The sequence below is a fragment of the Crocodylus siamensis genome, chromosome 4 (assembly GCF_052110815.1).
Source record: "Crocodylus siamensis isolate JL-2025a chromosome 4, ASM5211081v1, whole genome shotgun sequence".
In the NCBI taxonomy this organism is placed as follows: domain Eukaryota; kingdom Metazoa; phylum Chordata; order Crocodylia; family Crocodylidae; genus Crocodylus; species Crocodylus siamensis.
The window spans coordinates 221,188,236-221,215,022 of NC_143398.1; the positions used below are offsets into that span (position 1 = coordinate 221,188,236).

Here is a 26,787-nt window from a genome sequence, read left to right on the forward strand (position 1 = left end):
ACATGCCCTTTAGAAACCCTTTTGGAAACACTTTTTAAAATAGAGAAGTCAACACGCAAACTGTTCACACTTAGTAAGAACAGTTTTCATACTGAAAGCACTCTGTGAGGGCTCACTATATCAGAGCACAGAAAGCAGACAGTAATGCTCCTGTTAAGCACTTGGCAACAAGGAAAAAGCAAAATGTCTTTGTCCTGACTTAAGCCATCCAGCAAGAAGTGAGTGGATGGAGGATTTGAGGTGAGGAAGTGGGAGGAAAAAAGTATTTGTAAAAGAATAACAAACTTCTACAGTGATAGATTTCTACTATATGCCTCCCTGGGAGGCATTTGGGAGCATCTTGTCTACCTGCCACACATTAGCAGAACACTAAAACGCTGGCATTCCCAGGTACTCCATTGCATTTATACAATTTACCACAAAATAACTAGCGCCTAAACAGAGATTATTTGTGGGAAAACACCTGTCACAGACAAGTTTACACGAAAACAACGTTAATGCATGTCACAAACACAGCATACAAGAAAGTTTAATTCAATTTTATTTTCCACTTGAACAGGTTTCAAATGATACATCATGCAGTCTGCCAGTGTATCCATACATCTTTAATAGAGAGTATTTTTGAACCAAGATTAGAAGACTTAACTCCAAGGAAGGGTGTAAGGGTGGGGGGGGGAGGAGGTTCAGATCTGCTATTAAGAGTTTAATACATTACAGCATCATTTGATGCAATCACGATTTTCCCCTTACCACCAAAATGTGTCCACAATTTAATTTTTCCTAAAATGAACACTACTGTAATGATACATAGAGCCCAGAGAATACACATCTGCAGTACACATTACACACTTTACAAACTAGACAGTTTAATTCTACAGAATGCCTCAATCCCCTCAATAATTCTCCCACAATGAAAACTGTTTCAAATTGACAAAATAGTTTATGAGTAAGACAGAAATTTGCAGTGCTGTTCCTTTCTGTATTTGTTTAGCACACTTTGTTTTCCAATGCATTTTCAGTCCTTAGTCATTAAAGCTAAATATCAAAGCAAGGGTGGATTAAGATTATCCTGCTAGTCTGATTCCATGGTTCCGTCTGATCTCAAAATTGGGTTTCTACTTTCTTTCAAAAAATTATTTTTTGAGTTTTCCTCTCTTCACTCCAATGAGGAGAGGTACATTAATATGCCTGAAAGGTGCAAGCCTGAAGCCACAATGCTCCATCCTTTCACAAGTACAATTCTGAAACGGATTTAACTTAATCTGAGATTTGTCAATATTTGAAGAGAAGTGTCAAAGATTAAATTGTTTAACATTATGTTTTTCAGCAGACATATGTATTTATCCAATGGGTAACAGAACAAAAATAGTAAAAAAAAATAAAAAAGTCAGAAGACTGTAGTGGGCAGACAATAATACAGTTAGGAGCCATTTTAAAAACCTTCCAGTGCATTCAGGATAATCCAATCTCACCCACTTCGTGAAACACAACACTTAGAATCACATATCAGCCAAAATTTTTCCAGCTTTTAAGCTATTCCTTACTTTCAGGGAAAAAAATATTTTAGCTAATAAAAAAATGAATTTGAGGATAAATACAACTTAAGAACTCATCAGTTACAGAAACACAACGGAGCAGCAACACATTATTGATCAATAGCAAAAAAATGCATATTTTACTTTCATATTGTAAACATTTTCTGTTCATAAACTGCATTTCCAGTTTTACTAAAACGTGTCCTGTGCATGAAATTTTAGCTATGAAGTTAAATCTAAACTATTTAAACAACAATTTTTGTCAGTTAACTAAAAAAAAAAACTATCTACAATAAATATAAAATGCAATATTCAGGGAGAAAAGAAAGAGTGAAATACCATTAAATAGGGTAAAATAGTAAATTACAGGCCTTTGAGCTCTGCGTAGCAGAGATGTGATTTTTCACTTCTATGTATAAAATGTGCAAGATACTATGAAAGTGGTTAAAAAAAGCTAAACAGAAACTTAAGAGTGTGAAATTAAACCTCAGCTAAAATAGTCTCACTGAACAAAGTTTTTAAAGCAGAATAAGTTATACTGATGCAGTAATTAGATCAAATTAGGTAAACAGTGGGTGCATCTACATGTACATTTTAATGTGCAGTAGACTACTGCGCATTAAAGCATCACAAACTGTGACATTACGCTAATAACTGTGACATTTATTGCACTTTAATGCATGGTAAAAGAGTCTACTGCGCATTAAGCATCACTAAAGTGTGCAAACATGCTACTGTGCATTAACACTACCTGATGCATATTAATTTAGTACCCCATATTGAAGGTACTAAGTTTAATACATATTAGAAAAGGCATATATTAATGCATGTGTAGGTGCGCCCAGCGACTCTTTCTTTTAGGATTACGGTATAACATATCCCTTAAGCATTTCAGTAATAGAAAGTCATCTTATAGTCATAATTTTAAAAATTAGCTTGGAGGCACCTAAGTGATCTAAGCTAGATGAACTGACTGGCTGATCAGCACTAACATGATTATTAAGAGGCATCAAAGCTAACTTATCAATGACTCTCAGGATAACTGTCTAAACTGTTATGTATAATTGAAAGGTTTTATTTTTGTTCTGATATATGTGAAGACCACATAATTTTTTGAACTAGAGCTACACTTAAAAATTGCTCGGTGACAGATTTGAAATCAAGACCATGGGACCAAATTTATTCTATAGCATTCAAACTATATATAGTTCAGAATGAGGAAATAATACAAAACTGTTTGATGTCTAAAAAAACAATGGCAATTAATAGTTGACACTCCTTTCTAAGACAACTGCTTTAGAAATAAAATGAAAGGAAAGTAGCTGCTTTATTCAGAATACACATTTAAGCTGTGAACAGTTGATAGGGTGGGACAGAGTGGCTTTGAATTAGTCCCATTATTAGAGACTGCATATGGCAAATTCACAGTTCATTTTCCTGGCAATGCATATGCACAATAAGAAAAATTAGAGGATTATGAAACTTGGAAATACATAATAAATTAAACAATGCAACTTTTCAATCTTTATTAAATATTTTTAACAAAAATGCTCCCAAAAATAGTGCAACATTAAAAAAAATTAAATTAAACCCCATTTCTTTTGCTACAGTTGAAAGATTCCAGATAACTTCTTTAGAAAAAAAATCTGAAGTCAGTTCATAACGTTTAGCTATATTCTATGGCAGTTAAGTGTTTGTAATACGTCTACCAGCAGAACATGTTCAGAATCCAAAAACTAACTCCAAAATTAAATAAAAGCAAACAGCAGCAAAACAAGACTAAAGGGTACACTCTGCTTTAGTCTCTGTGAAATCCATCTTGCTTTTAAGACATAATATAGCTTAAAATGCCTATGTGAAACAAAAGCAGTTGATATCCAACATAAGTGGTTTGACTTTTGCCTGCCAACCTAATTTTACCATAATTCTTTCAATGCCCTCTGCTGAGAAGATGGAAACCTCTTATCTGGCACTATAGGAGAAACCAAGAAAGGCAAGTAGTCTCGTCATCATTTGAATGAGCTAAAACTATACTACCCATTAACAGACTTGCATATTGTCAAGTTCTAATACATACATACATTCTTTGCTTCTTGCGATGTGCTCTTTTAAGACATGTCATGTTCCTAAATTCTCTTTGCACAGCACAGTTCAGGTACATACCCTCTCCTCCCTTTTAAGCCCTCAATAGATCTCTATAGGTGCTCAGCTGCTAGGTCCCATTTCTGAATTCCAACAGGAACAGATCAGGGCTTGTCAGAAGTGGTGGGGGGAGGTGGCATACCTGTCACCTTTTTCAATACAAGATTTTTGCAGCATTCTGAAAGCTTTCAGGAGTCCATAATGAACAATGCTTACAAACACAGGGCTAGCCATCAAACTCAGGGAAATCCCCTCATCAGAAGTAGAATTACAAGCAGATCAGATGTTACATTTTAAGATAGTTCACATACATGTATTCATGTGACCACTGAACTTCAAAACCTAGATCTAAACTAACAGATTTCTCTTCATTCCATAGTTTGATCTTTAACAAGTCCCGTACTCATGTTATTATACAGTTCCAAAGATTTTACCAGGATATTACAAATGCTTCTTTGGGGAAATTTATTTCCGAAAATGTTAAGTGTTAAAATTATTTCAAACCGTATAGCAGCACATTTTCTTCCCCTAAAAATATAAAATAATATGTATATTATACAGTAAATCAGACATGACGGAACACAATCACCTGCCTTCAATGGCACTTGGTTGCTGAACGATTGATTCTTTGCTGTCAGAAGTCAGGATTTACTGATGCAATTGAGCACTTCAAAAAAGCATCAATACCAGCATAAAGGCCCCAGCCTAACCAGCGCCAAGAGGTCAAATGCAGTCAGTGAAAGATTTGGAATGGCAGACCTTTTATCGTTACACAGATGGATATGGTAACTACATTGTACATAGTTCTGAAGAAGAGTGGAGTGGAACACTTCTGTACACATGAAGATTCTACAAAGCTCAAAATATTTGAAACCTGGTACGCTGCTGATGACTGTGAAAAGCTCATGTTGAATAGAATGCAGATCAGGTTGAAGGAAAAAAAAGTCAGTGAATTAATGACAGTCTTTAACATGCTAAGTGGAGTCCGACCTGCCAAAAGAGAATAAGAAGAAACAAAGTTAGTGAACATCTAGGTCAGAAAGTGAGTATTTCTGAATCCCCAATCCTGTAAACACTTTGCACTGTACACCTGATAAATGTTAAACATGTAAGTAGCTCCAGTAACAGCAGTGGAATTTTTCATATACTGAAAAGGGAGTGCTTTTCTAAGCATTCACAGAACCAGAGCCTTAGTGGTATGGGCTGGGGGCAGAGAATTTCAATCTTACCCATTTTTAAAGAGTAAAAATGGCAATACATGGCACAGTAAAAATATATAAACATATATGTAATTTAATAATCATAGTGAAATACATGCTTTACTATCCGATGTAAAGCACGGTTCCCTTATTTAAATGTGTTCTATTGCAATACTTAAAAATCACAACATATTTAACTGTTTTTTTCTTCTTCCCTTTCAACCTTTTACTGGGAGTTTTCTCCATTGCTAGGTACAAGAATATCACTCTCTATAATGCAACATTTCAGAACACAATATATTTAAAGGGATATTTAATCAGCTATAAAATATTTATCAGACATTCCTCATATCTAGTAAGAAATGTATAACTATATTCAAGTTTTCAACTACAACATTACCATGTTCAATGTTCAGATAAAACTGCTCCTGGTTAAAATAGCTGAATTTGAGAAAGTCTTGTTGCCAAGAAATCTATTTATTCACTTCTACTCTAAGATTATTTTATATATTAAATAAATCTAATCATTCAAGATTATTTAAATTAAAAAAACCCTGGAGTCCATCACTCTTTTTATTTGTGCTGTCAGTACCAAAACACTGTCAACCTTTTAACAAAGTTTACTTTGAAATAAGTGCAGCAACAGCAGCTCAGCTTCTGGTCATCTTGCTTATTAATACTTTCAGGCCGCACAGGGCAGTTTTTAATATTATATGTTTTATTGGTTTGGATTCAATAGTTTTCCAGCTTGCATAAGAATGGGGAGGTGCTGGGAACATACCAAAGGTTTTAGCACTCGGGCAAGGCAGAAAGGCACGTGATTAGCGTGTATTTACACAGCATTTTTCATGTATACAGATCCAAATACAAGTTGCCTTAATTTCAGCAGACCACAGAGTAGCATTACTTCTACTGTGTGTATATTTCCATTTCATTTCATTCTACCTCTTACCAAATAAGATGTCAAGCAAGTTTCAGCAAATACTCAGCAAAGATAGGGAGGGGCAGGGAACCAGCCTTCCTGAAGTTGGAAACATGAAAGTATCAAGAAGCTGACAATTTTCAATTCATAGGTTTCCTTTCTTGCCTGCTGAGCTATGTGGCTGCTATTTCTACACAACATGCAGGCATATCAATCATGCCAGCTTGTTCATTGGTAAATTAGTATTTGGATAAAGTTAACCAGTTCAGTATTCTCAAGTAGTATCATTAAGAGTAGTCACAGCACACCCAGAAGTTTAATAAATTCATTTTCCTTTAATAACGTCCTTTGCAAGACAGGATTATAAAATCGCCTTCCCCACACTGTCCTGCAGGCACCAGAATCCTGAGCAGCACCAGAGCTCTGTTTAGCATCACTTTGTGCCTCCTTGATCTCTGGGGCTGCAGGACTAAATCAAGCCATAGGTATAATGTAGAGGTGCACCAGTATATCAGTCCATATCAGACTGGCACCGATAAAAGGAAAACTGACATCATCAGCAATCGGCCTTTTTGGGCCAGTGTAGCCAATAATGTCACCAATAAATGCCGCATGCAAGTGCACAGCCGCAGCATGTACACAGCCTGGAATACAGCCTGACAACTTGGAGACCAGCATCTGGCCAGTAAGGCTGTGGGGGGGAAAGGATGTGGAGAAGGGAAGGGGCATGGCGGGGATAGATCAAGGCTCCTATGATGAGGGAGGGAGTGGAGCTGGGGCTGGGGCAGGGGCAGGGTGCAGGACCAAGCTGCAAGCGCAGGGGGCAAGGGGGACATGGGGAGGGTGGGCAGCTCTCCACCACTGCTCACACCCCTAGGGGAGGCATGTGGGGCGTGTGCCCCCCAGATTTGTGTGTGCGGTGACCAGCTGCCTTTTCCCAGCAGGGGTCTGAGCCAGGACTGCGCTCAGGGCAGGTGGGCAGCAAAGTTGCCAGAGCCACCCGACAGTCCCCCCTCCCAGTGCTGCCATCACCTGCCCCACCACCGCTCACCCCAACCACAGCCCTAAGACCACCCCAGCCACTGGCTCTGAGCCCACCCTCACCCCGTGCACAAATCCAGGCAGGCACATGCCCCCATGCCTCCCTGGGGGTGTAAGTAGCAGTGGGGAACAGCCCCCCAGACAAGCTGCCCACAGCTCTTTCCTGTGCCCCGCCTCAGCTGGGCAGCGCCTGCCCCAGACCCACTCCCTCTCTCACCATGGGGGCCTCGATCTGCCCTCCCAAACAGACTTATCAGCTGGATGCTGCTCTACAAACTATTGGGCTGCATATTGGCTTTCAGATCAGTATTGGCCAACATGGCTGGTTAATACCATTGGTATCATTCAAAAAAAATATTGGTGTACCCCTAGTATAATGGCAGCAGCCTCACGAATGCTCTCAAGTATGTCTAAAACCTCAAAAAGCCACATCTTAGACCAGGTAACTAAAGTGTAGCATCAATCCAGGTACAATAGGGTTACCATATATACAGGTTTTCCTGGACATATCCTCTTTTTGGGTCCTCCCATCTTGGTCCAGGCAATTTTTTAAAATATCAACAAATGTCCGGGATTTTGCTCTGCTAAGCACTGAAGTTTTCCCCAGCACTTCCAGGTTTGCCCTAGCAAGGAGCTGCTGGGGGCCAGGGGGAGCTGGAGGAGGGCAATTGGAGTCAGTGGGTATCATGTGCGTCTCATGCATGGCTGACATGCAGCAAGGCAGGGGGTTTGGAGCAGCCCCAGCAGCTGCATGTAGGTAGGCCTATGAGGGGTGGCAGCGGAGGGCCCGTGCTTGGATACTGTCCAAGGGGGTGGGGGGGGGCAGGGTGTGTAGAGGAGATGAGTGGGGGGGGGGGCCTTGCTGGCACTGGGGGAAGCTGTCCAGATGCTGGGGCTGCAGCAGAGCCCCACCAGCAGGGGAAGAGGGTGGAGGATAGCAGAGAGCTCTGTGGCCCAGCCCCCTTAGTTCTCAGGGGCAGGACAGCAAAGAGATGCTTCAGGGCTGGGGGGAGCAGGGGGCTGCAGGTCAGGAGTGAGGGGCACTGGCAGGGCTGGGTCAGCTGTGGTTTGGGAGTGAGAAGCATCAGGGGGGTCAGGGGACTGTGGGTCAGGAGTGTGGGGCACAGGCAGTGCCAGGGGGTTGCAGGTTAGGAGTGAGAGGCACCAGCATGGTCGGGCGGGGGCTGTGGCTTGGGAGTGAAGGGCAGAAGCAGGGTACCGGCATATCACTGCCCCCTCACAATCATATTATATCCCCTGCCCAGCAGGACAGGATCAGGGCACAGGCATATCACTGGCCCCCCCCCAGTCATATTACACCCCCTCTTTTTTTTAAACTGGAAATATGGTAACCCTAACTGGTATACCCACTCACATCCTTCTCCCCGTCTGCCCCCCATGCTCACATCTCCTCCTCAAGCTCAAGAGGGTATGCTGTGTACACAAAGGAATTTGCTTGGTATTCCTCCACACTTGGGAAATTCTAGATGGCCATTTAATTTAGATTTCTAAGGGCTTTGTTACACATTGCACTTTGAGCTGCTCAAATGTTGATCATGTTAGTGCTAGCTTGAGTTTGAAGCAGTCACACCTTAAAGCTAAAAACCTTCTCTGTCTGTTCCCCACCAGCACAGCTGTGACTTGCCACTAGGGGGCTGGCAAACAGGGGCCTAACTAGGAGCTACAGTTGTGAGTTGCCACTACAGGGCTGGTGAGCCCAGATAGGCTTCTATCCCTGCCCTAGGTGTGTGTGTGTTGCGGGGGGGGGGGGGTGGAGTATAAGAGATAGGTTGGCAGGGGACAGGAACATGAAGCTGGAGGGCAGAGAGTTAATGGGATGGGGATGAATAATGAAATGAAAGGTGGGAAGGAAATGGGGTGGAGGAAGGATGGTGAAATGAAGGAAATAAGATGCTGGCAAAAAAAATTATAAAAATAAAGAGGAAATAAATTAAGGAAAGTCTCATGTTTTAATAAACTGGGATTTGAGATTTAAGTGTAGGAGATGCTGGTCATGCTCCCTGGGGTGGCTGGGAGGTGGCAGTGGTGAGAGAAGATATTTTGGGGGGAGCTACTGCTTCTGCTCCAAGAAGGAACCCAAGATCATGGGGACCTGATCCAGCCCCCTACCTTCTTCCTCCTGCACCCCTGCTAGATCTCACTCCTGGAAAAGTCCATGCACTGCAATCTGACTATCTGCCACGTGTTTTGCAGGCTGTTTGCATGGGTTTTCACCCCTGGGGGTGGGACGGTCATACCCCCTGGGGGCAGGGGTGGGAGTTGGCTTGGTGCTATCACCATCCCTTGGGCAGTAGAGTTCAGACTGTAGAACAGGAGGATGGGGGAGGGGACACTGCATCCTGGGGCTCTGGAAGACTGCAACTTGGGTAGCTCATCTGTGGGGAGAGGCCACACATTAATGGAACACAAAATGGGTAATGTCAATCAGAGATAAACCTGCCCTGCAGTGGTATAACTTTGAACTGCCTAAAGTGTGCTTAAAACTAATGTGTGGATACTCCAGGGCTTAAGAGCTCCAGGAGCTGTCTAAAAATTCATGTGTAACAAGGCTCAACTGTAGCACCCACATGGTGCAAAGGAGCCAGCGAGTTTTTCAATCTTGTTCCAGTTTCTGATCATGGGTTGTAACTTAACACATACCACTTACATGCATGCCAGTTAACGGTATAATTCTGCATAACAGAATGCTTGTCCAAATGTGTTGTCTTGTCTATCATTTACAAGCTGTTGCTTACGAAAGCTCATACCCCTCTGAATTAGTCTACAAGGTGCCACTTTGCCCTGCCTTCTGCCTCATGGTACCAAACATGTTACCTGTATATCAGTTAAGTGCCTAAACAACTTGGGTTTAGGCACAGGGTTTCTTCAGCTCCAGTCTCTTTTTTAACTTAATTGTACTGTGATTAATTGCATAACAGCTGTATTAACGTTAACTGAACCAGAAACAATGAAAGAGAAACAGATGTCAAAGGGCTCCTATTAGAAGTCTCAATAGTAACAACAGCCCTTCAGGTTCATAGCTGCTTCCTCACCTCATTTTCAAAGCTTCTAGTAGCAACCTAGAGGCTCTTAACAGAAGCCTTGACAATGAAGGGAAATCATTTCCGAGCTTCTAATACCAGAGCACCGAGACTGCTGTGCAGGTAAAGAGCATTATTACCAGTCCCATGATCTTAGCAACCATGAAACTCCCCTCCATTTCAACAGTAAAGTGACCAAAACACTGGCTTGCATCCATTGATGCTTCTCAAGCAAATCCCAGGACATCATTCTCCCCTTGTACTCAGCCCTGGTGAGTCCACAGCTGGAGTACTGTGTCCAGTTTTGGGCTCCACAATTCAAAAAGGATGTGGAGAAGCTTGAGAGAGTCCAGAAGAGCCATGCGCATGATCAGAGGTCAGGAAAACAGACCTTACGACGACAGGCTGAGAGCCATGGGGCTCTTTAGCCTGGAAAAGCGCAGGCTCAGGGGTGATCTGATGGCCACCTATAAGTTTACTGGGGGTGACCACCAGGACCTGGGGGGAACATTTGTTCACCAGAGTGCCCCAAGGAATGACAAGTTTGAACGGTCATAAACTACTGCAAGATGGTTTTAGGCTGGACATAGGAAGAATTTCTTTACTGTCCGAGCCCCCAAGGTCTGGAACAGCCTGTCATCAGGGGTGGTTCATGCACCTACATTGAACACCTTCAAGAGCAAATAGGATACTTGTCTTGCTGGGATCCTATGACCCCAGCTGACTTCCTGCCCTTTGGGCAAGGGGCTGGACTCGATGATCTTCCGAGGTCCTTTCCAGCCCTAACGTCTATGAAATTTTTAACAGCAGCTCCAATAGGAATTATTAAAAACTACTGAAATCTCTTCCATGATGTTCTTTCCCCCACAATTCAAAACGTTAAAATTCTAAGGCCTCTGACAGATGTTACACTTAAGACCTGATTACGGTTAATTACATCTTAAGCACTGACCTGGCCACATGTTCAATTAATGGTATGACTGAATGAGAAATAAGCCACAAAGCTATTACACAGAATACATGTAATAACTTTGTGGCTGGTTCCTATCATATCTTTAATAGAATATGTGGCCAGTGCCCAGTCTCAAGGGCAGGGGTCGTCAATCGGGAGTAGTGTACCCCCAGGGGTACCTTGAAAGGTCCCGGGGTACACACAGGCAGGCAGGGACAGAGCGCTGCCACCTCATGCCGCTGCCTCACAGGAGCAGGGCTGGGGCAAGGCGAGGGCAGTGGTGCCCCTCTGCGAGCAGTACAGGTGCCAACTGACCAGCCAGACACAGGGAGAGAAGCTCGCAACATGGCAGCCACTGTCATCCACCACCCCTCACCCCTGCTCTTCAACTGGCTGCTGCTACCCCCTCCCCCCACTCCTCGACCAGCCGCCAGAGGTACACTGCTCAAAGAAGGTTGAAAACCCCTGCTCTAGAGCACATGGGAGCTTTTCAAGCCTCCTGTTTGCTGCAGAGGCTGGAAGCACATCTCAGTTGATTGGGGTTCCCAGCCAGGAGGGCACAGGGAGCCAAGCTTGCTACTTCCTGGTGCAAGGGAGTCCAGTTTGGACTCTCTTGCACCAGTAATATGGTGCAATGTGATATGATGCAGGATGCCACATTTAGCTTCCTGCCATGCATGTGTGCCATGGCAGGAGGCACAATTGTTGGGATCCTGCATCAGATCCCACTGCACCTTTCCTCTACTCCTGTTGGTGTCCTAAGAACTCAACCGTGATTCCAAAAATGTTGACAAGCTTTAGTTAATCTGCTCTGGGTTTGCAATTATGTGAATTGGTTCAAAACTAGCTTGGTAACCATGTAACTTGATGTAAAACATTTAGAATACATGAGGTTCCATTAAACACTGGCACTCAGGTGACAACTCAAAATGGAGACACCCTGTATTAACATAAAGTGGGCTTTAGACTGATACTTCTCTCTGAAGTGAGCCACAGCTATGGCTATCCCCACTGTACATCAATCCACTGAAGTCTGTAATGATGCAACAACTTCAGTGCAGTTACATTTTTGCAGTTTTCCTACAGGTAGATAGGGCCTAAGATTTAATTTTGCAGTGATTCTTATAAAAAATATGACAACAGCTTGGTTTCCTGAGACTGTATCTTTCTTCACCACTTTTTTTCTGTTACCCTATTGTCTACATTCCCCAAAGATACGTTTCTTTTCATCTGCTGTCTTGTCATATGCAAATCACCTTGAAGGAGGAGCCATCTTTTATTATGCATACACAGCACAAAAGGAGTCCTACAAGATGTTCAAAGTCTTGACAGAACAGCCTCATGTCTTTGTCCAGATCTAACTTTAAGCCTTTTCTTGCACAGATTTGGGCAAGCACCTATGGACCTAGCTAGCAGAAACAGCAGAAGTAGCACTGACTATTCCCAACAAACACCATGGTTTTCTTTGAGTAAATCCCCAACCAGTGACCAGATTAACTGCAATCAATGGTTATCATCTTCAGTGTCCAATGATCAGTGGTCTCTTCAAGAAATGTCTGTCCTGGTGCTGCAAAGCAAAAGCCAGCCTGCATATATATAGTAGACAGAGCTCAACCAGTCTCACAACTACCAGCTCTAGCTCAGTATGCACAAGCCATTATACATCTGTATAAGTTAGGTAGATGGGTTATTATCCCATTTCAACATTTCAAATGCATATTTGGCAGCCATAGATAGGAACTGCAAAAGTACACCTGCAATTTCAGAGGCTAGCTTTGACAGCCTGGCCTGTACTTTCAGGGCTAAAGAATGTGTCCCTTCACTTAAAATACTCTAGTTAATCAACATCTTTTTGACTGGCTTCCCCATTAACAAGTATTTAGTCCTGATCAGAAGTGCAATGGAATCACACAGAGAACCAAAGTTAAATTTAATTGTTTACAGTTAAGTGGAATGAAATGCATCACTATGTGCAAACTGCAGTCCATGTTATACTGGCACTTAGGTTTAAAATCAACTCCATCTTTAGACATAGTTTTGAAAATGGCACAAATTCTAACTTTTGACTTGCTTAAGAAATGCCTGCCCCTAATTTGAAAGTTAGCTGATTGTACCATTTTTTTTTTCATGCACTGGTTGGATGGTTTCTTAAAGGTGCACACAGTTCATGCACAGTTTATTTTCCCAGACCAGTTGTCGCTATGTGTTTTAAAACATCTTCTACATCTCCTTCTGTATACTTTTCCCTTTCTTCTTTCATAAAGATGACAATACAATAGGACAAAGAACTAATTATGGTATGATTGCAGGTGAGACCAGAACAAGCAAAACTTCAGTTAAGAATGAAGTAACACATGAAAAACCCACCAAAGCCTTGCCCAGTTCATCTACAGCAAAAATATGCTACCTGTAGCCACAGGGCTGAAGGCAAACACAAGCAGCAAAAACAACCCACACGGGATAATAAAAGATGGCATGTGCTGTGGTGGATGCTTTGCATGCACATATGACATGAAACAGAAACCACACAGCATCCAAGAATGCTGGGTGCCCCAAGGAAACAGCAGGCTGTCAAAAGAGAAGAGAGACATAAAGAAGTAAAAGAAGGGAGTTAAACAAGACCAGACTGTCATTGAGAAAGTAACCATCCAGGTCTTCCCACCCCCCACAGTGGATAAGCACTTATTTTAATTGTTGTGATGTAAAAGAGCAGCAAACTGCCTGCAATAATATTTCAATTTAAAAAAAAAAAAAAAATCAGAGGAATGCAGAACTTTGGGGAAATAGTTACAAAGAAAGCAATTCACATCTCAGAATACACTGCCAACCCAATCAGGAGGAACCCTTTCAGTTAGAAAATTTCTCACTTGAAGCCCACATGATTGATGTCAACAGTTACAGTTCTTCACTTGAAATGTCAAGACAGAGGAAAAAGCTGCAGATAAAGTGTTTGCAGAACACTGACTTTAACATCAGCATCAACACTGGTGTTAGCTATGTAGAACTAGCGTGCCATTCCCACAACAGTGCTGGCCCCAACACGCCCTTCCCGTCACAGGTCTGAGTCTGCGGAGAAAGGGGGAGGATGCAGATTGCCAGTCATGTCTAGCCTCTCTCAGAAGCTTATGCATGAAACAGTTGCATACAAAAGAGACCTGGGAAAAACCTCCCACCAAGCTGCCACATTTGCCTCTGGTTATGAACAATTGTTTTTAAAAAAACATTTTCAGGCATGCTGCTTGATTGCCCTCTGGTGGACAAAAATAGAAGACATTTCTAATTGCTTGGTAAACATTTTGGGCATTTATACATGTACCTTTGTCTGCTCCGACACACTGAAAATCCAGCGCGTCACAACAGACTCAATTAATCAATGACGCACTTTTGAACTAAAACACCTTTGATGCATTTTAGTTCAAGTGTGCCACCACCATTTTCTCAGCACTGACACATTTCACCGTTTATACAAAGCATGCACCAGAGCACATGCATATGTACAAATGCCCTTTGTAACTAGCCCCTTCCCAAATGCATCTGACAAGATAATGGGAAAAAAAAAGAATCAATAAAAATGTATTAAGAACAAACAATAACTGGGCAACCACAATCTAACCATATAGAAAGAGATTCCTAGATGAGGAAAAGCCCTAAACTTAATCAAAGCTGTGTTACCTCTCAGCTCTGTGGTTTTGGGGAACCCTGGCACAGTACGCAGCCTGACTCACAAGAGACTCACCCCCTCCCCACCTCTGCCTGAACAAAAACTGCTTAGAGGAAAGACTTAGAAAAGACAATGAAGATGCAGTGGGAACACCTGGCAATCTCAACTCGTTCAAGCTTTGCTGAGTGGTGAGATCCCAACTCTCTCTCTCTCTCTCTGACTCCAGGAACCTGACATTTGCTTTCTTACTCCAGGCACAGCTTTCTAAACCGGACTTTTGCTGATCGAACTTGAGCTAGACTTCCCCAAATACCTAACTGAAACTATGTACTATTGTAACTGTTTTATTTGTCTTTCTTGTATGGCTGTTACTATTGGTATCATCATAAGTTCATACACCTGGCAATAAATAAGTTTTATGGTCAAGTTAGTTGCTACGCTCACTCTCTGAACCTCACTTACTCTTCCTTCTCCTTGACCTCTCCATTTGCTCTGCAGCAGCACTTCTTTTACCTAAGCCAAAGATCCCTGTAATGCCCAAAACTCCAGTGGGGTCTGCTCATCAAGGGAGTTATGACTAGGACCATTTTGACAAGAGACTGGGATGTGCTGAGTTTTGAGGCGCATGAGGGTATCAGCTGAAAGTGCTGATCGGACCCAGCCTGCTCAGACATACTCTGTTAGTATGTGTGTGTATGTGTGTCTAACTTCATTTATTATTGTCCTGATGAAATAAGGGATAAACTGAGTTCAAAGCACATCAGAGTGTCAAGCCTGTCAATACCGAATAACCCGGCCTGACTCAGATGCACTCTGTTAACCCATGTGCTTGTGTCTGGCTGCATTTTATTGTTGCCTGATGAACTGAGTTCAAGGTATATGAGGGTGTTAGCCTATCAATGCTGAATAACCTGGGTTGGCTCAGGTGTGCCCTGTTAATCTGTGTCTGTATGTCTGCTGACTGATTCAGTGGTTGGAGAAACCCAGCCCCATTGAAACGGAGTCCTGCAAGATAACTCCATTGGGGATGAGGACTTGCAGAAGGGAGAGATACAGCTCCATATAGAAACACAAGTAACACAAGCAGCACATTGACAGAATTACAGAGACCCCAGAAACGTACCCTGATAAATGAGCACACCCCAAAGTAACAGGCAAATCTGGTAACAGCTGTGCTAGAGGTAAATGATTAGACAAAGCATAGAAAACTGAGACGCACAGAAAACTGAGTGAGTGAGCCAATTAAAAGACTGCATTTCATAAACAGTGCAGCCAGAAGAAACTATTCTGATCATCTCACTGGAGCTCCTGCATGATGTAGATGGATGGTGCTCAACCTTTTGGCCACGTGAGCCAGATGAGTGATATGGGGTTGGTCTATGGGCTGAATCAAACCCCACATGTCAGGATCCAGCCCTGTACAGCCTTGGCTGGCCCCCTCACATTGGAATTGAGCCCCACACCACTTTCATCTGAGAAGCAGGGTGGGGAGAAGCAGCAGGGATGCAGTTTCCAGCTGCCTGGCTCCAATACCCGGCCATGGCCTGGAACCTGGGGCCTTGGCCTGCCTAGTGCAGCTGCTCATCCCAGTCTGTCTCCTCCTCAGCACCTTTTTGGTGGACAGAATCCTCCAGCTGGGCTTAGTCCCACACCCACTCCCTGCCACCAGCGTGGCCAGCCAGGATCAGCTGACCCTTCATCCCTTCCAATATAAACCCCTGGCCCAGAAGTTGAAGCATCTGGGCAACAAGGCTCAACCTTGTACCTAGGTTGCTACACCCTTGGTTTGCGTCTCTCCTGACTGATGGATTCTCTGGATACCTAACCCAGCTTGGCCATGGACCCCAAGTCTGGCCTGACCCTTTGGCTCCCTGACCCAACTCTGGTTTGATTTCCTGGATACCTGACCTGGCTAGCTTCCTGACCTCATGCTCTACCCAACCCTCTGGATCTCTGACTCAATTTCCCAGACTAATCTTTGGCTCCTGGCTTCTCTACACACAGACTCTGTATACTCCCCTTGGATCTTGGCTGCTTCTCCTGACACTGGATGACCCCAGACCTTGCCACCCATCCTCTGGCATGATGCCTGGCACAGCTCCTCACTGGTGGAAAACTGCATCTGCACTACGGTCAGGAAGTTGCAGTGGCAAGGATGCAGCTGTCAATTGCTTGGTCCCAGCATGGACACAGGCAAAGTTCCCCACTGCTGACATGGGTTGAACCAGAGACAGGCTGTACCAATCTGCAGCTCGTTAAAGGTTGCTGGCTGCCTATGTGAACTGTATGGCCTCCCTGAATTAGTTCCTACTTCAAGTCCAATAACTGTATTTGAACAAGAGTACATATTGTATTTTCTCACATATAACACCCCAGAGTATAATACACACCTTGTTTTCAAATGGCAAAACAAAGGAAAAACAATCCTTCCTTATATTAAATAAATGAGTGGCAGCAGCCAGGCAGCCAAACCTGCTGTGTTCTGCTCCCTGGAGGCCTGGAGATTTTACTTTCAGTTTCACCTGTGAGTGGTAGAACTTGCTCTTACTGTATTTCTTGCATAAAATGTACATAAAATGTGCACCCCAATTTCCAGCAGCTGGTTTTGGGGAGAGGTTATGTGTTGCATGCAACAAAATATGGTATTTAAAAATTCCCTCATGGGGAAGCATCCTTCACAAACCTAGTAAGTTGCTTTAATTGTTTATTAGCTTTATAATTAAAAAATGCCTTTTTCTAGTCTGAATGTGGGTGAACACAGAATAGGAAATAACCCTGTGTGTGCTTGAGCTTCTTGGCTACAGCAGACAAAGGCAACCTAGAATCTCGTGCATGGGTGAGAAAATCAATCTGTCTCTGAAGACTAGAGAGAGATAGTTAGCTGTGTTAGTCTGTAGTCAGGCATAAAGCAGGGCAGGGTGACACCTTAAAGGTTAAAGGTGTCCCTTTTGAATATTTTTTTCTTTCATTTAAAAAAAAATCTCACAGACATTTTAAACTACTTCTTTAACACTCATTAAACAAAGAAATCCACTTTCAGGCTTAAATATTATTTTTGAAATTTAAGCTAATTAGACCCCTGCCAGCTGTGCATTTAGGACAAGTGGATGGTCACAGGACAACAACAAATGAAAAAGTGACCCTGAACTCACGTATTGTTTACTTCACATTATGGTAGTAGCTGGAGTTTGACAATCCTCCTCCTCCTCCTCGGATGGCATGAACAGCTGTTGGAGAAGATGCTGGGTAATGGCCAGGGCGGATAGGTTTGGCTGAAACATGAAAATTAAATCAAACAAAGTTCAATATTCAACTAGAAAATTCAATTGCATAGTTACATTCTTTTAAAAAATGGAATTGTTAGGGTATTTCTCGGGGATGTATTTGGTAGCTCTGTTGGTTTGAGACCAAAAGAAATGCAAAAATTGAGAACTCTTGGTTCAGAGATGATATCTTTTATTAAACCAACTGAGAAATTTCTCAGCTGGTCTAATAAAAGGAATCATCTCTGAACCAAGAGTTCTAGATTTTTGCATTTCTAAGGTATTTCTCAAAATCTATCCAACAGTTCAGCCCAAATTCTGGCTGTGAGTATAACATCCTCATCCTGCCAACTGTTCCATATGGCTCAGGTGACCACTAGCACCTGTTTCTGTGAACATCCTTATGTAGAACCATCTCAGACATTTTACTTCTCCAAAGGTTGGGGTTTCTCTTCAAGGCAGACGTGAGTAGAACTATATGGTAACCACTTCCTAGTTTATATATTTACTTACATATGTGGGCTATGTCCAGTTTCTTCAAATGACTACACTCCTTGTATCAGTCCAGAGTTAAATGAGAAGCAATTGGTAGTGACTTTCAAAAGGAGGCAATATGAGGCAGGTAACTGTATATATTACCTGATGCCCATGTCCTAAGTTTTCAAATGTATTTAACTTATACTATCCAAAACTGTGCCCCTTCCACCAGCAATGCTCCACCAGGTCAACTACACAATATACTTTACTGTATACTTCATGTCTGCATGCACAGCTGTTTTACAATTAAAAATGGTGCCACACAAACAGGATGCACCAGCTCCATGTGAAGTATACAGCAACATTTGATTTTGTAGCTTAAACTAAAGCATATAATGAAATGAAGAGAAAGGGAAGAATGAGTCTGAGGTCAGAAGGACCAAAGAGGGACAGAAAAAGAAAGGGTAGCTTAAGGTTGGTCATTAGAGCACATGAGACGTATTGGGCTTCCTATTAACAACAGAGGAGCTTTATCTTTCAGACACAATATCATGGTTCCAGAAAAGACTGCTTGTAAAACAGACATGGAGAGTCAATAGTTTTCCATATTGTCTGCTATCACAGACTTTTGTGCGAGAAGAAGAAAATTGCATTAAGTTAGCAACACAAGCACCTTTCTGCTCCATGTCCTTACCAATTTGAGCAGTGTGAGCTCTTCTTGCCATGTTTTTGGCTCTTACAGCCTCCTTTATACGATCTACTTCCTGCTGGTATCGTTTGCGGTCTCGCATGGCGTTCTCCTTGGCTTCCTTCAGTGCACTCTCCAAGGCCTTAACTCTTTCTGCCGTAGCTCGAAGTCGTTTTTCCAGCTTAGGAAGCTCACAACGAAGATCTGCATTATCACGTACCAGCTATAAGTACGAATAAAGAAAAAATAATATTAACTCCAAGGAATCCCTCTGCACAAAACACATGGTCTATTGGATAAGCCTGCTTATGGAAAGTCCTAAATCCATAGGTTTCTATAGAAATCATCCTTAACATATATAGGAGATCTCTCTAACTACCCTAGGCATTCTTGTAATAGATATAATTTTCAGTGAGGATTATAGGATCATTGGAAAATATGGTTAGAAGGGACCTCACAAGGTCATCTAGTCCAACACCCTGCTCAAGGCAGGATCATCCCAAACTAACCCATCCCAGCCAAGTGTCTACCCAACTTGCTCTTGAAAATTTCCATAGACAGAGAGTCCATCGCTACCGCTACCTATAGGTAGCCTATTCCTATGCTTGATCACCCTCACAGTCAGAAAGTTTCTCTTAATCTCCAACTAAAATTTCCTCTGGTGCTCCTAGTCCTGTCCCCTACAGTGACAGAGAAAAGCTTATCTCTATCTTCTCTTTAATTGCTCTTCAGGTATTTAAAGACTGTTACCAAATACCACCCCTCACCCCCAGTCTTCTCTTCTCCAAGCTAAATAACCTTAGCTCTTTCCACCTTTCCTCATAAATCTTACTTCCCAGCCCTCTAATTTTTTTTGTTGCTCTGCTGGGCTCCTTCCAAACTGTCCACATCTTTCTTGAAGTGTGGGGCCCAAAACCGGACACAGCACTTTAAGTAATATCACACAAGTGCTGAATAGAGCAGAAAAATACTACTTTTCATTTGCAAATTAATTCGCTAGGATGGTTTAGGTGCCCTGAAGAGAGAACTACCTATTCCATCATATTAAATTACATCCAAAAACAGCAAGGTCTTCAGTACAAATACTGAAGCTAAAGAATATTCTGTTGAGATGACAGCTGTCACAGATCTAACTGGAACTACACCAGAAGCTTAAGCTCAAGGACATCCACATACCTGAGCAACCCATTACTTAGAAATGCACATGAACAGCAAGGGTAAAAAAAGATGTTGTCTTTGTGGTGGGATCAGTGGTATCAGGACAGATGGGCAGAGACGCACATCACCCAGGGCTACTGTCCTGCAGGATCAGGCCCTTGCTGCTCCCAGGTGGGGAGCGGGGAAGCCCATGAGCCAGGCAAGGGGGCTGTTGTTGCACAAGATCCAGCCCCTTAAGTCTTGACAGCACCTGCCCAAGGTGGCTAGAGAGCATGTGGCTAGTCTCACACCATAAGCAGGCATCCACCATAAAAAGGAAGCACAAAACCTGAACCTGAAGAAAATAGTGTGATTTCTACCTCCAGTGCTGGCAAGTTTTCCAGTGTTTTTTTCCTTACTAATTTACTGATAATTCAATAAGAAAAACAAATTAATCATGTAATCATCATCTAGGGATCAAAAAGGTTTATTTCAGTTTATCGGTCTATGAAAAGTGCCTAGAAAAATTTGCTGCTTCTGAAAGTACTGGGCAATTGGTCTATCAAGTATTTCTAAATGTGGTAGGACTCAAACTATTAGTAAGTTAATCACATTATTCTGGTCGACACCTTCCATCTCAATGCTATTTTTGCCCAGGTTTCTAAAGCAGCACTGGTTCCTAGTAACTGCATAATGATAAAGGTCGTCTAAGTACCTGGATGAGAAACAGCAGCTGAAACATCTGAACTGAAGAGCAACAGAAGCAAAATGTAAGTGGGATATGTTAAGGTTTAATATTTCATGATATTTCAGTTAGAAATGAGTGCATTATAGCACTGGTAAACTGAGAATGTTGCATATTGAACCTTAACTATTTTTATCATTCAGTCTATTTCTGCTTATTTTTTTATAATATTCCATGAATGAAAATAGAAAGTCTCAGAAACAACTGTTTTTTCAAACCCTAAAATGCACAGCAAGACTGAGATACCAATTTGAGAAAACTATGTGGATAATGTTACAGCAGCTGGCACAAATCAAATTAGAAGCACCATTTTCCATTCTGCAAACTGAATGCAAGAGCCTGGAACATGTAATCACAAAGTGCTAAATATGAGAACCAGAAAGAATGAGTTTTTCAAAGCACAGCCTTCACAGAGAAAGGCAGGATTTAAAGTGTTTTATCCTCTTGTTCTCTCATTGTTTTTACCCAAACAAAAACCTCATCAATGACAATGGCTATAAAGCCTGGTATTCCTTTGTTAACCCTCTGAAAACCATGGACATTCCAGGTATACAAGGAAAGCAAAAGTCAGCCCCCCTTAATTTCAATGAGAGTTGTGTATAGAATGCACTCACAATATTATCTTTAGGAAACAAATCTGCCAAAAATTAACTTCAAAGTTTTAACAAAATCCACAACAGCTTGTCCAGATTCTTACAAGAAGCAAGAAGGATATGTGCTACTTTTGTCTCATACACTTCATCTTCATGCTACTGACAAGACTGTTTTACTTATTAACCTGCCTTCAGCAATAACCTCTTGAACTCTGCCAACATTACTAGTTGAAAACGTGTCAAACAGAGCTTCACTTCTAATTTCCTGTTATCTGTTTCTTTCAGAATTCAGTCAAGAGTTATTTATATGTTTTTGCAATTCATTGGTTTGTAGTTGCTGCTGAAAACTCTGAGCAAAAAAAATTAAACAATCAAGCAGTAATTATTCATATTGTTAGCCCTTGTAACACCAGCAATCCAAAGGTATCTAACACCCTAGGAATCAACTAGCTTTGCGTGGTCCAATCATGCTGCTTAGAGCAAGTTACATCAACAAGAAGGGATAGATTTATAGCTGCAAGGGACAGGGTCAGTGTCAAGACTCTTTGGAGGAACCAGTCCTTATGTACACTGAAAACTTTACCTTTTCTCCTTCCTAACCCCCTGATGTTAGCTCCTGGCTTTCTTTCAAGGCTGCCTGAGGTCAAGAATCAACTTTGGGAAGGTAGGCCATATTTGGAAACCAGTGAAGAGCCAAAAAGAACAGACACAAAATCAGCCACAAAGAAGAGCAGGAAGGAAACTGATGGGTATGTGCACTGCAGTGTAAGTGTATGCACACATAAAAGGTAGAGGTACACCAATACATCAGTCCATATCATATCAGCACCGATAAAAGGAAAATTGACATTATCAGCAATTGGCTTTTTTTCGCTGATGTGGCCAATAATGTCACTGATAAATGCTGCGGACATGCACACAACTGCAACATACACATGACCAGGAGTGCAGCCCAGCAGCTTGGAGAGCAGCATCTGGCTAGTAATTCTGCTGAGGGGAAGGGGCAGGGGGAAGAAAGGAGTGTTGGGGGCGCAGATCAAGCCCCATGGTGAGAGAGGGAGTGGGGCTGGGGTAGAGGCATGCACTGCCCAGGCAGGGTGTGGCAGAGCATGGGATGGAGGAGCTATGAGTGGCTCGTCCAGGGGTCACAGGGAGTGGGGGATGGCTCCTGCTGCTGCGCACACCCCCAGAGAAGGCATGGGGGCATATGTCCCCAGATCTGTGCATGGAGCTAGTGCAGGCTGTGGCTACGGGCTAGGGGTGAGGGTGGTGCCAGGCTCTTCCCAGCGGGGGCCTTGGGCCAGGGCTGCAACCAGGGAGGGCACCGGCAGTGCTGGGGTGGGGGGGGAGGGGCTACAGTGATTCCCATGCCAGAAAGAGCCCAGTGCCATCCCTGGCCCCAGCCTGAAGTGGCAGCCTGACCTCACCCCACACACAGATCCCCATGCCTCCCCTGAGGGTGCACACAGTGGTGGGAGCCACCCCTCCCCCTCCCCAAAGCCCCTGGACAAGCTGCTTGTGGCTCCATCCCATGCCCTTGCCTCATCCCCACTCCCTCCCTCACTGTGGGGGGGGAAGAGCTCAATCTGCCCCACACACACCCCTTCCCTCCTACCGACATACCAGCCAGACACTGCTCTCCAAGCTGCCGGGTTTGCACATTGGCAATTGGATCAGTATTGGCTGACATGGCTCATTAATAATCAGCCATCAGTATCTTAATATGTGTACCCCTAATAAAAGGGGCTGAAGAAGTGGTTTTTACTAAACTCCCATAAAGATCAATGATACTTTTCCTTAAAATATATTGAGAATCTAGTCCAAAAAGCTATTGAAGTATATCTGCCCAGGAAACAGATACATTTTGTCTAGCATCATGTGTACAGGGACAAGCATAAATAGGAGAGACCAAATACGCAATTTAAATGAGACCTAAATGTAATATCTGGAAAGCTTGCCTTCAAAAAATGTGCCTGGGTAAATGTAACTACCACTATGCTCCCTGATTTACAGAAATACACAGCAATAGAGAGTTCATTTGCAGTAATATAAAATAGTAGGAAAATAGTAGGAGATGAAACGGATTTGCCCACAGCTAGATTTCCAGGGATGGTCAGTATTCATTAATGGACGAAACAAAGAATTCCCTATTTAAGGGGAGGCTGCTTAAAGAGATTTTCCTGGTGGCATTAGTCTCACCTGTTTGTGAACCTTTGTAAGCTGCTCCAGGTTGTTCTCAAGAAAGGAAATTTTCTGTTTCTGAGCAGCACTTCCCCCTCCATCATCGCTGTCCAGTTCAACACTCTGCACAGGAGCAAATTAAGGAATTAGAGTCAAATGCTTAATCCCCGGGAGGAAATTTGCATTTTGCTGCAGTCTTTTACACAGCTTACAGGGTGAAAACTTCTCAACAAGCTCAGGTCAAAAAGAAATTTATTTTCCTGTTCACTGAATGTTTGAGAGCTATGTTCTTCAAAAAGAATCCACACTGGAATGGTTTAGATCAGCACAAGTGTTCAGTGTGTGTTTGAGTCAGTTCTGGTTCACCAGCCCTAACACAAACTCTCTTTTCAGTAACTGATCCGATAAAACAGATCAGTCTGTTTCACTTAATGAGGTAAAGAAACAGAAGAACAAGTAACAGGAGCTGAAACAGAAATAGACTACCCCAGATAAAGAACAGAACTGAGAGCACTTCAAATCTTATTGCCCACTTGCACAAACCAGCATGGGAGCAGCATGGGCTCTTAGGACATGGACAAAGATACAACTGTAGCAGCTCAGGGCCACACAGCAATACCAGCACCGGTTACAGCTGATCCTAAAAATACAAATGAGCTAAAAAACCCTGTTTGACTAGGAATCAAGCTAGGTAAAACATGAAGCAGTTTTACTATACTAGTATTGCTACAAACTCAGGCACAGGTAAGTTACAGTTCAACCACTGCTCTGTAGTCCTCAGGTGCGGTTCCCTTTCCCCTTTTGAAGCCGCTACAATTTTACACCAGTCCATAACTTAAGAACACTGATTTAAGAACTCAGATAAGAAATCTGCTTCCAGATGTAAAAAAACACAAAAACTAAAAACCCCCCAGTACTTTACTTTAAACTTGGTGCACCTCCATGCTGAGGCCAGCACATGCCCAAAAGAGGCATTGCCTGGACCCAGCTCGACCAACATCTGTTTAGATTGGGTGCTTCAGTGGGGCTTTTTGGTGTTTTTATGTAATAGCTGATTTAATCAGTTATTAGATAAAAACACCAAAAAGCCCCGCTCAAGCACACTATCTATACAAATGCTGGGGAGCTGGGTTGAACTAATGTACTGCTTCTTACAGTAAAACAAAGTGGGTTATTTTTTTCCCCCCACATCTGTCAGCAGCCTTAGTTAACGGTTTGTTGAGTTTTTAGAAGGAATTATGCACTCTGAATACCATTGCTTGGTGAGATTTTTACTTGCCCAGTGACATTTTCAGTGGTGGGAAAAGGACAAACTATTGGATCAAAAAAAGCACTTTGTTAAGATTTGAACTTACTTTTTTGACCCGAGTGGTAAGGTCTTGAACAAAGAGTTTGCGCAGATTGTGGAGGGTCTGGAGTTCTCTTGCCTAGAAATTGAATTTAAAATGCACAGTAAAAATATGACAAATTCTGTATTGCTCAATGTCTCCTCACATGTAGGGTGTATTCCAAGATCTATAAACAGAGGTGCCTAAACACACACAAATGTCACCTAATGCTTAAATAACCTGAAAATAAATTAATTGCATCAGTTTATAGAAGAGCTGACCAAAGCTGAACTCCTGACCAGGTTTATATACCAGGATATAACTGGCATGTTGGTCTCCGGTGGCATTGAGAAAATTATGCAGAGTAGAATGGTACCCACCAACTAGTATTGTCCATAATTAATCACATCACCAGAGATTAACCTGATTGTAAAAGACAAAAAATAAAGCCACCACAGTATATTAAGATCTCCTTTATCCAACTATAAGTATGACAGCATCCTTCGGCAAAAAACTCAAAACCTTATTTTTATGCACACTTTTCTTTTTCTCTCTCTCAGTCTCACGCCCTCATTAGTTCATTACCATGGTTATTGGTCAGTAAAAAACCTGTGTCAGAAACCATATCAAACCTGCAGAGGGAGGGAGAGGAAAGAACAAGTAGAAAGATAAAGCCTTGAACACTAGGTGTGGTTTATGTACCCAACTGTTAAATAAGCACCCAAATAACTGAGCTTCATTTTACTGGGTGCATCTACATGTGCCACTAAGGCAACATGATAAACTCCAGCACAGTTTGAACTGGAGTTTATCACAGCACCTTAATGGTATGTGTAGATGCTCAGACTGCTGTAGTCCATGGCACGCCTGCAGATGCTGCGCCCAGGACCATCACAGCCTGAGCTACAGCAGAGCATCCCTGGGCTGGCAGGAGGCTCAGGAGGTCAGCCCTGGGCTCCAGGGGCCGGCATTGGATGGTGGAGGGGCTGGCTGGTGCAGCCCCTCCACCAACAGTGTACTGTCCCCAACAGTACTGTCTTAGGGCTCAGTTAGTTAATCTACTGAGCCCTAGTACCAGCATATGTGTAGATGATGATACTTTACTGACTCCACAGTAAAGCACAGGCGTAGACACACCCACTGTACACAAATTCTGTGGGACAAACCTATGTACTGAAAAATTTCCTAAATTTCCTAAATTGAACCTATGTACTGAAAAATTTCTTGCACACCCTGGGGGGACCACTGGGCCCAAACCCAGGCTTGAGCTTACAGCCTTCAGGCTCAAGGACCCAGCACACAAAGTGAAAGCTGGTGATATCATACATAATTATTTAAATATCAAGGTGATAGGTGCCTTATAAATTGCTCAATTTAGGCAAATTTCCAAGATTTCAACACAGCTTAATTTTACCTATCGTCCAAAAAAGCTACTTCATATGAAGTGAGGCATGGCACAGAACATCTCAATCCTTTGCCCATTTTGGTTGGGGTGGGGTAAGAGAGGAAGAAAGCCAGCTGCAGGAAGGAAAAGTATTTGGCTAAATAGTGTGTTCTGTCCTATACTCTAGTTTTTACAGGCTGAATTAGTAAGAAAGACATGTCCCAAACTGATAAGAATAATAAAGGAAACTTTTGCCCTTCCACGTTATCACCTCAGACACTGGTGATAACACTATAACTTTTTCAATCTGACACTTCCTAACTTTACCTTTCACTGGGGAACAGTATAAAATGATTAAGAGCAAAAGAGATGCGACTGCAACAGGGCTGCTAGAACTGCTCACTGCAGACTATCCACAGAGGCCAAAATTATTTGAAATAGTACATTATACATGTATCCCAGTATATGTCTGTACTCACATCCCATACAGTGATTCAA

General features: G+C 42.6%; 1 protein-coding gene across 4 annotated transcripts in view; it reads right to left on the reverse strand.

Moving 5' to 3' along the window:
- Positions 1-524: 524 nt before the first annotated feature.
- The window catches only part of KIF5C (kinesin family member 5C), a 164,811-nt gene continuing 138,548 nt past the window's right edge, over positions 525-26,787 (reverse strand). For all 4 annotated transcript variants that reach the window (XM_090045797.1, XM_090045796.1, XM_090045799.1 and 1 more), the window contains exons 22-26: positions 24,933-25,004; positions 23,596-23,700; positions 18,928-19,144; positions 17,646-17,765; positions 525-4,667 (exon numbers count right to left, since the gene is read on the reverse strand). In XM_090045797.1, the coding sequence (XP_089901923.1) occupies positions 17,653-17,765; positions 18,928-19,144; positions 23,596-23,700; positions 24,933-25,004 (507 nt within the window). In that variant the 3' untranslated portion in view covers positions 525-4,667; positions 17,646-17,652. The remainder of the gene's footprint in view (positions 4,668-17,645; positions 17,766-18,927; positions 19,145-23,595; positions 23,701-24,932; positions 25,005-26,787) is intronic.